At 45.6% G+C, this 13,030-nt stretch overlaps 1 protein-coding gene across 7 annotated transcripts in view; it reads left to right on the top strand.

The window, feature by feature from the left end:
- Positions 1 to 4,028: 4,028 nt before the first annotated feature.
- Positions 4,029 to 13,030, top strand: part of AGAP1 (ArfGAP with GTPase domain, ankyrin repeat and PH domain 1) — a 382,678-nt gene continuing 373,676 nt past the window's right edge. For 4 of the 7 annotated variants that reach the window (XM_037397857.1, XM_037397854.1, XM_037397859.1 and 1 more), the window contains exon 1: positions 4,030 to 4,775. In XM_037397857.1, the coding sequence (XP_037253754.1) occupies positions 4,613 to 4,775 (163 nt within the window). In that variant the 5' untranslated portion in view covers positions 4,030 to 4,612. Of the gene's footprint in view, positions 4,776 to 13,030 lie in introns of all 7 variants that reach the window. The other 3 variants (XM_037397858.1, XM_037397852.1, XM_037397860.1) reach the window with 2 other exon arrangements.

Below are 13,030 nucleotides of genomic sequence, written 5' to 3'. Positions count from 1 at the left end.
TCTGCAATTAAACATCAGCTTAATGGATTGTGAACCCGCCTGCAGCTTCTCTATGGAACTTTTCTACAATCATACTTCCACCAAGGTCAAACTCTGCTGCTTGTTTTTACTGACACATTTGGGCTCAGTTCCAAAAGCAAAATTTAATTGTCCATATGCCTTAAGTCCAAGTTCATCAATTGCATATCCTCAAAAATCTTTCCTACATTTTCTGTAGAGTTAGGCCATGGTGGACAGACTGGGAATAACATGAAGTGGATAAGCCTAGTCATGTGAAAGGAGCTAGAACTGTCTGAGATGTGGATTCAATGCTGCTTTCCAGTTACCAAATACCTTCAAGGAACAAAATACTGAAATCAGAATGAAACCATCCAATCTATCTTTCTGTAGTCAGCAATGAGAGGATTTGCCAGATGGGGAGGAGGAGTAGGAGGCCAGCACAGATGGAACTTTGTTATAGACCTAAGCACAGAACCAATTGCATGGGAACATGGTGCAGTGGGAAGCTTCACCCTTGGAAAGCTTTCACCCTCAGAAACGAAAACCAGTGACAGAAGGCTAACCTATACTGGGGCTGGGACCACCCTGTGTGCTTTACTTCAAGCCCATCAGCCCTTCTATACTTGTAAAAACTGTCTGAGCTTCAGGACCCCCCCCCAGACTCTGTGATTTCAGTGGTCATCTTGCCTTTGACAAAAGCAGACCCATAAAAGCTGTAAAGTGCCCAAGTTAGCCACGTCCCAGACCAAAGAAAAACAAATCTAAATCCGTTAATGCTTGCAGCAGTGGTGCCAAATTCATTCTCTTTGCTAATTCACATTAAAGGTTGATGGAGTACTTCAGATGCCAGATTCACTAGAACAGAGTTTAATAGTGAAGAGGTGTATCCAGAATCACTCTGTGCATCACAAGCAGCATTTCAGGCTAGTCTGAGCTGCAAACACAGGAAAATACTACTTACTGTTACAGCCTTCTTACATGGGAAATCTATGCAAGCTGCAACACTAGCTTATATTTTTCTTTAATTTTACAAAGCTTACATGAAAGCTATTATGTAGCAAAAAATCAGGGCAGCAAAAGCTTCACAGAAGGTCTATGGATCAGAGTATTACAAAAAGGCTTTATATTAACGCAGGGTTTTTAATGCTCCAATTATTTGCGTCTAGTAGTTGCATTCATTTACAGTTGAGACTGCTCTGGGAGCCGTTTTCCACATCTTAGCTGCCACGAATTTTAGAGCTGGAAGAATACAAAGTGTAAAGCAGCCGTGGAAACAATCAGCCCCACTTAGAACAGAGGCTATTGCCTAACTCTTTGCTCTGCTGCTCACTTTGGCATTTTCTTGAAAGATAAGTAATGTGAGGTAATGCTTCTCCTCCAGATCAGGATAGAGGGAGGAAAAGGGGAGAATTATAGCTTTCATCTACTGCTTTTTTACATACTGTTACCTTATTCAAACACTTTAAAGTAAATGAATGCAAAAATCCTCTTACATTTCACAAGTTTTTATTGTCATTAATACCAGGAGTGGCGCTCACTAGTGGAAGCAGGGACTATATTCTTCCGGCTTTTTTCTGGGGGAGTGGGTTCACTCAGAAGGTTCTGACTGTGATTAGAAAATGAAACCAAGAAAACTAATAAAAATTATATCAATTTCTGTTGAGAAGAAAGAGGGAGGAAGACACAGGCATCTATGACCGTATTTGGCCCCTCTCCCTCAACTGTTCAAATGAGCAAAGACAACACTTGCAGCGGGCAGCAACCAGCGATGAGAAAGCTTTAGTCCCTCAGCTTGAGCTAAAGACTTCCCTATCTGATGATTGGAATGGGAAAATTTTCATTGAAACAATCAGCTCACTTTTACTAGTTGCAGCTTCCCTGCCTGCAAGGGAACAGGGGGAGTCACCACTGAGACCACCCCACACTGGTGACACTCTGGGGACATGGTGACAAACTACCCTGTCATGTCCTTCCTCCCCTATACTGTGTCCCCACCGTATTGTCATCCAGAGATAACATCTTCTAAAGTATTTCTGCTAGAATTCACAGGCACTGACCCAGACAGGGAGGTCGGGCTCCAGTGGTCCCTCAGCCCCATCCCTGTCCCCTGTACTCCTTGCTGACATAAAGACAGTTCATTTCGTATTCATGTGAGGGTGAAGGCTATTTGCTCTTAACTACGTACGTCTATCCTTCAAGTAACACATTCAGGATTATCCAAAACCTCAATCCCATATCACAGCTTAATGTCCCAAGTGCTACTGGGACTATTTAAATATCAGATACTAGTTACCATGTGTACTGCATACATTGGTGGCAACCGTTTACCTCAGTCATAATAGCTCATGTATTATGTGACAGAACTCACTTAGAGGTGACTGATAGAAGCAGCATCACAGCCATTAACTGGAGGATCTCCCTGCAGCCTTCAGGCAGCTCTGTCAGGTCACCATGGGTTTACAAGGAAGACCTACAACAGAGGATCGGTAGATAGGCCAGAGAACAAATGCCTGCTATGACACTAAGTGCTGTTGCTCGTGATACAATTTAGCACTGTTTTTTATAATACCCACATTCTTCCTCTTGTCATCAAGCTTACCAAGCTTTTCTCTCTTAAGGTGTTTAGGTTAAGAATTCAGTTACAGGAGCAGAACAGCTATTTGCATCCTGGAGATCACATGATATGCAGCACTTACATTCCCAGATCTTCTTAAATTGAAACAAAACAAAATAAAGCACGTCAAATTTTTTAATCAATTAATTTGACAAATGCATTAAGTTCGCAAAAACCTTTGTCTCTTCTGTCCTTAAGACCTATGATTACCAAGTAGCCCACACTCGAAGTAAAGATTAGTCAAAAAGAAAAAAATAATATAAACCCACGAAAAAGGTAGATGCAGGTAACATAACTGCACCGAGAAAGGGGTGTAGCTGCTTCTCTGCTATGCTAGGCCAGAGCTGTATATCCAAACAATGACAATTTAAGTATTTTTGGAGAAAAAAAAAGAATTATTGAAATTATTCTATCCAGCACTGTGGTATACATCAGCAGAATAGGTAAATATGGTTTTCCTGAGGCTATCCCCTTACCAGGGTGTCCTTGCGCTGAACTGTTCCATGTATTCAAGTTTGTTCCATGTTTTAGAGCTTTGGAGTTTAAATCCATAAAATATTGACTCTAAAGATGGGTCCGCCGAGGTGAATGCCTAACTCCGTGTATAGCTGGCTTGCAAATGGTATCGTTAATAACACTTGTTTATGCTAAGACAGCAATGCTTTGTTACGCTGTGATTTATCTGGAGGAGATGAGGTATTTTTGACCATTCCAGGTTTTTGGTTGAGAACGCTGTTGTCTTCAGCATTGCCATGACTTTGGTGGGGGTTGTGACAAAGCTTGCAGGGCAACGTGGTGTTTTACATGCTCCATGATGCAGGACAAAACGCAGCCTCAAGACTTGCACAGGCTAGTGCCTTGTGAGCACCAGCACAGCCACGGCAACCTGGCACAGCTGTAAGCCGTTGGCATAGCACACTTCATCCACAAACTGCCTAGTGTGATCATGCCCAGGACAGCAGCGGCCGTGCAGAGGGGACTGGCGGGCCGCGGCCGGGCTCACGGTGAGGGGCTTCGCCGGCGGCTCCGGCGGCCCTGGGGGCGCCGTCCGGCCCAGGCCGTTGCCTGCCCCCGCACCCGGGGGCTGCCTTTACTTGCCGGCGGGGCGAGCGGCTGATGGGCGCAGGGGGCCACCCGCGGGGCCACCGCCGCTGCCCCAGCCCCCCGCGGCGGCGGCTGCTGGGCCGGCGGCCCTGAGGGGAGGCGGGGGAGCGGCCGGGCCCGCCTCACCGCGCCGCGGGGCCGAGCGACCCTCGCGCTCCCTCCGCGCGCCACCCGCCCCTCAGACTACATTTCCCAGAGTGCCGCGCGGCGGGCCCGGCGCTGGCGAGGGGGCGGTGTGGGGGCGCGGCCAGCGGCCTGCGCGGTGACGTAACTCGGGGGCGTGGCCTGCGTGAGCGTGAAGCGGGCAGAGGAGAAGGACGCAGGGGGGGGTAGCGGAGCGAGCGCGCGGCAGCGCGGGGGGGGGGCCGTCCCGGCGGGAGCGGAGCCGCGTGCGCCGCCGCCATCCGCCACCGCGGGCGCGAGAACGAGGCTGGGCCGGGGGCGCGAGGCTGAGCAGGGCCCGGCCATTGGCCGTCGGCGCGCGCGGGGTGTGGGGGGGCGCGGCGGCGGGACCGGGACCGGGCGCTGCTGCGCGGAGTTGCGGCGGCGAGGACCGGCCGGGAGCTCAGCGGTGCCCGCCGCGCTGCCGCCCGCTTCCATGGGGCCGGCCGGCTCGCCCTGCCCCGCCGCCGCGATGAAGTGACAGCGGGCGGAGAGCGGCGGCGGCGGCGGCGGCGCCCCTTGCGGGCTGCGAGGCGAAGGGCTGCTGCCGGCCCGGCCCGGCCCGGGGCGGGCGGCGGGGGGTCCGGTGAGTGAGGCGGCGGCCGGGGCTCGCCCCCTGCGCGCCCCGCCTCCCCCCGCCGCCGCCCGCCGGCCTGCGCGGGGAGCTCGGTGCGGGCAGCGAAGGGGGAAGGCGCCGGGCCGGAGCGGGCGGCGGCGGGGAGCGGCCGCGCCATGAACTACCAGCAGCAGCTGGCCAACTCGGCAGCCATCCGGGCCGAGATCCAGCGCTTCGAGTCGGTGCACCCCAACATCTACTCCATCTACGAGCTGCTGGAGCGGGTGGAGGAGCCGGTGCTGCAGAACCAGATCCGCGAGCATGTCATCGCCATCGAAGGTGAGCCGACGGCCCCGCCGCGGCGGGCAGGGGGGCGGGCGGCGGGGGGAGCGCCCCGCTGGCCCCCCGGGCCGGGCCCGCTGGGAGCAGCTGCTGCGCCCCCCGGGCCGCCCGCCCTCCCCCTGGCTCCCCGCGGCGGGCCTTTCGGGGGGCGGGGGGCCGTGCCTGGCCTCGGGGGCGCGGGGTGCCCTCTCGGCAGCCGGCCCGGAGCGGGGTTTGGCCGGGGCACGGCTGGAAGGCGGCCCCGAGCGCGGGCGGGAGAAGTTGCTTCGCCACTTGCCCGCCGCTGCCGTGCTGGCGGAGCAGCGGTCCCGGTAGGACCGGGTCGAGGTGGGAAGGACGATGCTGGCTTTGCCTGCGGAAGGGCTGGAGACCGGGAGGTTTTCCCCGCCGCGGTTTCTGATGGAGACGGTGAAAGTACGGGTTCGGGTTCTAGCGGTGGTAAAGCGGGTAAACAAGACGTACAGCTGGAATACGGAGCGGTAGGCAGCCTGTGCAGCGGTCTGAAAACAGGTTTGAAGGCAAGATGGAGATAACAGTCTTCTAAGCCCAGGTTCATATGCATCTGGCCCCGAAGGAGCGCTCCGGAGACTCTTGAACTGCTTAGGATGTGCAACAAGAGAAAAAAATTTCAGTGGTGGGACATCTGCACGTATTTTCCTTAACTATTGCTGGAGTTAAAGAGCAAACATTATTGGCCAAGAGCAAGTAGTTGACGAAAACGTTTCTGAGTTATTTTGCATTATAACCTACTAAGCTTTGCCTGGTGTGCTTTTGCAATTGAAATCGTCTGCCCCTATTTTGGATGGCATTCAAGCTAGCAGAGTATGATGTGCAGCAGCTGAAACGGAGAACCACTTAAAACCATCTTGTTTTGTTGGCCCATCGTGTCCTTAAATTATATGTCATAAAAAAAGTCTTGATGGAAAAGCTGCTGTTAAGATTGTTACTGGAAAGACTGCATTATTCATCTAACACTTAAGCAATGCAGCTTGAGTAGACAGCTGTAACGTTTAATGCTGTTAAGGTTTATAGGGGGAGGTAGCAACCCCCCCAGCTCCGCCGTAGCGTGTTGTGTAGCGAGGCACTGAGGCTGGCAGTGCCTGTCACTTAGCAGAGAACATAGTCCCCAGCTACGTCCCCGCATCCGACTGGGTGTGTGGTAAGAGTTTTGTGCATGTTCTATTAGTCACCGTTCAAGTGATGGTGTGTGTGGTTGTTGGCTTCTCAGTTGTCCCCTCCGGAGAGTCCTTTCCCCTTTGCTCTCCTGATTCACTGAAGAGATGGAAACTTAGTGATCTATATGGTGGGCAGCGTACGGCACGGGCACCGTTGTACCTTTCCCAGTGCTACTTGTGCTTGAATTTCTGCGGGATAGATGGCGCCTTCAGCAGAACATATTTTATTTTTTTCAAAGTGGTAATTAATACATGTTTATGTGGTGTAAATATCTTTCTTGCATAAGATGCTTGGGATATAGATGGAGCCAAGTTTGTGTGGAAGTGGGAGGAGGATGTGAAGCACAGTATGTGGTTATCTTCATAGCTTGTGACTTATGTTAGTCTTTTCATGTATTAATGATTTGTGTTACCTAACTGTAGCTCAGTTCATTTGTCAATCACAAAGACATTAAAAGCAAAAAAGCAGCCTGCAAATGTGTTTCAAAAGCAGAGCCGATGAGTAAAATTTTCATCGGCAGTTTGCTGTCTTAACTTTGGACACTGAGTCATGAAACCAGTAGATCTGATTCATGGGGAAGATTTAACTAGGAAAAAAAAATCTGTATTTTAAGTCTTTTGTGTTCTGAGGGCTCTACAACTAAGTCTTAAAATTTGCATATATTTTAAAAAAACCCAACTCACTCCTTTAGATCACAACTCTACCAGCTTGTTTTTTTGGTAAACTTCCTTTACCGAACTATTTCTCACTGACACCCGTTTTTAAACCCATGCAGTAATGCCATGTTGCATGTAGGAAGAACTTAGAAACAGTAATTTGTTTTGCAGCTGTTGCATTCCAGTTTGCTGCAAAGGGTTTAGTGCTCTAATGATACTCCCCAAATCACAAAACCTTTTGAGTTCAAGTTACTCGGCTTTTTAGCTGACAGCAAGGAACAGCAGTGTGGTTGGCATGTGGCTGGCATGAGAAAATATAAGCAACTCTTTGCTGAAATACTTCCTTCTAGTGGAAGGAGAGCTGTACCCTTTAAAGAAAAGAAAATAGTCCCATTAGTTCAGGCTGCTCTAAACTGTAACTCGAACCAACATGTGCTCCTTGAACAGCTCAAATAATATTTTCCTGCTCAAGAGAGGTTTGACAGATCTGAAGGAGAGCATAATTGGAATCTAAAGCAATTTGAGATTCAGTGAACTATTACTTATTCTGAGAATTTTCTTTTCTTTGCAATAGAGTGGCACTGTCTTACCAACACTTTGGATTTTATTAATGATGTAAACCCTCTTTCTTTTTAGATTTTGAGTTCAATTATAGAAGTGTCTGGACACACTTGCTGGACCAATGACTGTTGAAATAATGTGAAATGAAAACTGGCTTTTCAGCAGCAGCAATTCTTTATATTCAAGTACATGAGTTGTATCTAACCTGAAGAGAGCAACTGCTGAACTTTCTTAAATTGGCTACTAAATTAACATGTCGATATTTTTTGCACAGAGTTTTCTTTCGGAATTATTCTAAGTTAGGTGTGATACTGAGTAAAGCAGTTCTCTGTGATAGTAGTTCATTAGTTTCCTTCACTGGATAAAAATGCTAAAAATTGGTTTCTTTCAGGTTCTTGCATTTTACAGAGTTGCAAAGCCAACAATTTAAAAGCATGTGCTTCCACTCTTTTCTTTGCATGAAGTTCATGCTAAGTAGCCAAACGATTTTACACGCTGATATTTAGACTGTTAACTGTAGTAAAACCTGGTTTTACATGTTCTGTTGTTCATGAGCTTAGTTCCACCAGTAGATGCATCAGTACTTGATTTAACATTAAGCAGTTGATAAATTAAGTATGTTGTGTGCTTAGGAATGAGGAGAAGAGAACATGAATTTACCTCGGTGTCTTTAGATTGATGGAAAGATCTTGGGGTTTCAAGGTGTGGGGTCTTAAGGTCTGCATTCAGGTATGGAAGGCTAGGTAATAGCTGAATATGTCAGTTCTAGTTTCTATCATCCAGGCTGAGACGAGCATTATATTGTTGTAAAACTGTAAAGAATGGTGCAAAACCAAGGAAAGATGGTGAAGAATGTAATTTCCAGTCCTTCATGAAAGGATTTTGAAACAATGTAACAATGTCAATGTTGTCTTGACTAACACTTTATGAAAACACTTCTGGTAATACACATATTACTAACAGATGCTCATGCAGCAAGTGTCGAGCATCTGAAATAGTTGTTGTCCTTTTACACGGTGGCAAGCCCATCAAAACAGATTCCGCTTCACTGTGGGGTTCCAGCAGATTTTCCTAACTGGGAAATATCTTGAATCCTCTACTAGTAAAACAAAGCCTTCACAATGAGGCTCAACATACCATCTTCAGTGTGCCTTGCGAGTAATTTGAAGATGTTCCCTGTAGTCTGTGTTTTTGACTTTTATTTATTTATTTCCCCTTTCTAAATGAATAGGAAGCCTGACTTGACTTATTTTTAATCTAAGGGGAAGTTGTTGCTTTAATTCTTATGGATGCCATTCCTGATGTTATTCAGTTATGAACTGCTGTATTTCAGTGCGTTTTGTCATTTCTATTCTAATTTTTCTGTTAAAAAATAATAACTTTTAAATGTTTTGAATGTTAGTTTAACGTTTTTAGTTAGTTTTGTTAGTTTTGAAATCACGATTAATTCAGAAATTACCTAAGTCTTAGAGGAAAATGTGAGATCTCTACACTTGGAAATTACTTGTTCAGGGCAATGCAAAGATCCTGATGCACTGGGGGTTGAGGGGTGAGTGAAAATCATAGAAGATAGAAAACTTTTTTTTCTTCACTCACTTTTTAAAAAAGTGCTGTTTCTTGAAAATAAAGTAATTTAGGGTGGAACTAAAACTCTTGAAGTGCGTATGTATTAGAGGCACCTGTCACTAACTGATGTGGGATGCCACTTTGGTTTTATTACCTGTGACCATTCTTTCCTTGGAGCCCTCTAACCTTGCAACTCCTTAAATGCTGATATCAAGTATGTTTTGGGGGGCAACACTATTGTGGGACTTTGTTATAGCAGAAGTTATACTTAATTTTGGAGTTGAGGTAACAATAGTATTTTAACACTTCTGTTGATGCTGAAGTCTGAGACAAATGAGTTGAAAATTGAATATATTGTAAAAACATTGCTTTCTGTTGTGAAATACAAGGCTATAGTTGTTTTTCTTGCTCCGTGTACTTGTTCGCTCCTACTTGATCATAGAAAAACAACAGGCACATCAATGATCAACCTTCTTCAGCTTACTGGTATGGAAGAAGTATTATTATTATTTGAAAATACAGGACTTTTCTTTAAATTACTAGCTCAATGATAAGGTGAAGTTGAATCACTGCTGTATAGTAGACTTGTAATGATGTGAGCCTTCCCGCAGGTGTGCAGATAGCTTGTAGCAGGGAGCAAAAGCTGGTCATAGTACAAGAGTTGGCAAAAAGTTATATCAGAGCTGCGACTTGGGAACAATGGCAAGGAAATCCCTGTGAAAATATCAGTCACTCGTTTTCCTTAGCTGTTTTGTTGAAAAAGACTTAGGAGGTCCAGCATCTGGGTACCTTCATGCAAGTAAATAATTAAGCCAAGCTCTTGGGGAAGGGACTTAGATTATATGTTGTATTATTTCAGTAGATAAAAAGACTGACAGTATAGTTCAGAATATTTAGGTGTAAGTGACCAAAGTTGGAAAAAAATGAAGTATTGCATAAGGCAGTTGCATCCTGAAACCTTAATGGCAGTTACCCTGTTCAAGGTTTTGTTATCACTGCGACTTTTGAACTGTGGATCAAAAGATAAAATTTGAAATTATACAACTGATTCTCCAAACAGCCACCTTGTTTCAGATTTCTGGGAAAGGGCACCAATAAGCACATTCCCAGCATGCTCTTTCCTTGTTTGTTTGCTGGGAAATTAAGTTTAATTCAGACATAGGGAATCTGAATACGTTGTCTAGTGCGTAAGTGCATCTAGGGAAATTCTGAGCTTGCATATACACAGTAAGCGTTGACTTGGGCAGTGAGCATCACCTGTGTAAGAGCCAGTGCAGTATCTTTGGATCAGTTCTTTCAATGCCTGTTGTTGCTGGTTCTGCACATGTGGCTTTCTGTACGAAGCTGTGCGTTAACCTAGCTGAAAGGTAGCCTTCTGTCTTGCTGTTTGTAGACCCTCAGTGCAGACAAGTGGATGAAATGGAATACGTACTTTGTAGTTCTGGTGGCTAGTACCAACATGGAAAGACGTTTCTTTTTAACGTGGAAGGTTACAGACTTCAGTGTATCAGTAGCCAGGAAGATTCAAATGCTTGTCCTTAACTTCACTTGCAGTGTGAACTAAAAGTTAGGTTTGATTGTTAAGTCACTGGAATGTCTTACTCCAAGTTGAAGTGAGTGTGCTTTCTGGCTTTGAGTTATATGCTTCATTGCTATTCTCAGCAAAAGCTGCATGATTAAATATCGAATGCTTTCAAGTGAGTGCATAAAAGTTACAAGTGGAGAAGAAAGTCTTAAATCATTAACTTCTTAGTATAAGTTTTTTTTTTCCAGAGGCAAAGGAGGAGACATGCTGTGGATCAGCTGATGTTGTTGGAACAAATGTGTTATGAGCCTTTAGGTTTTTCAGGGAGGGTGCCAGGCTTCTCCCACCGTTTGTTTGGGGGATTAGTTTAAAGCAGCATGCAGTAATGCTGAAACAAGGGTTCACGCTGCTGTGTATACAGACCGCTGTTTTTATTTCTATTTAAATTGGCAAAGGAGTCTTACTCCCTGAGAAGAGGGGGCACTCTGCAATGTGGCAGATTGTACCTTTGATTTGCTTTGGCTGCTCTCAGGCCCTTAGGAAAAGGAAACCCACCTTGTACCATTGCATGCTGTGTTTACGTTCTGCAAGTACTTAGCAAAGCACAAAATGTCAATTGCAGTTTCCGAAAGGTGACACAGGTGCTCAAGCTAAGTGTCTTCACAAGATTTGTTTTTCCATAAGGTATGCTATCCAGTACTTGCAGTATCCATACTCTTAACTTTGCTGCCTGAAGAAAGTGATTTGATTCTTGGATCATGTGGTGAAAACTGATGTGGGAGTATGATGTGTTTCATTAATTGCTAATATTGAAGAGATGCTTTTATAACTGTCTGACTACAGTATGTTTGCAAGTGAAAATACATTTAAAAAAAACCAGCACCCCACGCTTTTTTGGCAAATGATTGAGGTTGGGAATAGTGCCAAGCAATTGAACAACTTCTCCCCAAACCTCAGGAATACTCTCTTCTTTACTGAATCACAATTGGGAATTGGTTTTGTCCTTACCAATAAGCAAGGTAAATGGCAGCATTGATACACCGGGCAATTCTTTGAAGAAGTAGTAATGTAAGCTCGAAAAATCTTAGCTGAAAGAGAGAGCTCTCTTGCATCTCAACTGTGTGACCTTCTGCTGACAGTGCATTTCAAACCTCCGTTTCTCCACTTGTTATTTTTTTGTTAAGGGTATTCTTTCTGACCTTCATACACGTGGCTTTATATCATTTGTGGAAAAAATCTAAAACTATTACTTGCTAATCTACAGTGGATCAAGTTCCCTATTCTGAGAGAGAATTATTGTATTAATAGTTTTTGAAAATCCTACCATCTGTGGGAATAAGATTTGTCTTCTGTAATACTAGTTTTTGTCCTTGACTGCCTTCAAGCACTGTTTGTACTTCACATCCCCTGTATTGAGGGAGAGCTATGGCTACGCTTCCCATTTGTATTCTCGCTTCGTACCATAAAATAATTGAGCAAAGATGGTGCCAGACCAGTTGTGAGATGATGCTGATTTTTGATTTAAAGACTTGTGGGAATTCTGTATCCTCAGGACTTAAATATAGTTTCACAGATGCCATCTCTGTATGGTTGTCCGCATGGAGCCCCATGGTGAGGGTGAGAGGGTGCCCTGCAGGCCCACTGCCTGGGCAGAAGCCAGAAGAACAGAGTGTGGAGGGCAAAGATCCCAAATAGTGGGGCACTGACCCAGAGCAGGGGGCTCAGGCAGGTTTGGTTTGGGAATGGTGCTGGGAGCACCCTCCTCCAGGCTTGAGAGCGCTGGTGTGATGAGTTGGACCTGTTCCTCTGTGGGAGCGCAGCTTGGCCTGGGCACCGGGGTCCCTCCTGCATGCCCAGCCTTGATATGGTGTGTTCTGGGGGCTGTTGGATTTTCCTAAGTTTTTTTTGGGCTTTGGGGTGTGTGTGTCGTTCTCTTGTGTTGTATTCTTGGTATTTTTTTTTTTTTAATATCAAGGCCTACTCAGCACTGGTGGGGCCAGCTGGAGTACTCTGTCCAGTTCTGGGTCCCCCTAGGACAAGAGACAAGGGCACGCTGGAGAGATTGTAATGAAAGAGTTCAAATGAAAGCGCTACTTTCTCTTTGGTGCAAATTATTGGGCATTTCACTGGTTTGTCATGTTATACTTGGCACTTTGCTAGCAACGTGCATGCTCATGTGTTTTGGGGATTTGAATAGTTGGTATTGAAACTCGTTGCTGTGCTAGGAAATTTGGAGTTTAAATGCAGTGAGGAGATAAAGTTCGACTGCAGTCATAAACTCTCCAGCATGTGGGTACAAGGTAGTAAATAGTTTTTTGAGTGATGATGTTAAACTTTGAAAAGGTTTTTATAAAATCAGGAGCACTTCAATTCTCTTCTGTCTACGTGGAAAGACTTTTTAACTGCTGCTTAGTCTTCCGGACGGAGCTTTTGATCCAAAGTTGTTTGCAATTAATTTGTACTTCTGGTGTAATTGTGATAAGGCTATAAATGCTGCGTGAGTTTTGTGACTAATGTTAGAAATAAGGTAACACTGCTGTCTCAACTTTGATGTATATGGGCTACCAGGGATCTATGACTTCTTAGAAAGTTTATTTTAAATTTCTAATTCCAAGGTGGAAACAGAGAGGTTGTCAGGTTCCCATGTTGGTAGCGAGTCAGTTGTGGGCAGCTGGCGATTCCAAAGCCCTCTGGAAGTATTTAATGTGGTGTTCTTTTTTTTAAGTGGATGGAAGCAGATGTGTTACTTAATCAGTATGTGCATATTC

Source organism: Falco rusticolus, chromosome 8 (assembly GCF_015220075.1).
Source record: "Falco rusticolus isolate bFalRus1 chromosome 8, bFalRus1.pri, whole genome shotgun sequence".
Lineage (NCBI taxonomy): Eukaryota > Metazoa > Chordata > Aves > Falconiformes > Falconidae > Falco > Falco rusticolus.
This window is presented reverse-complemented; position numbering and strand designations above follow the sequence as displayed.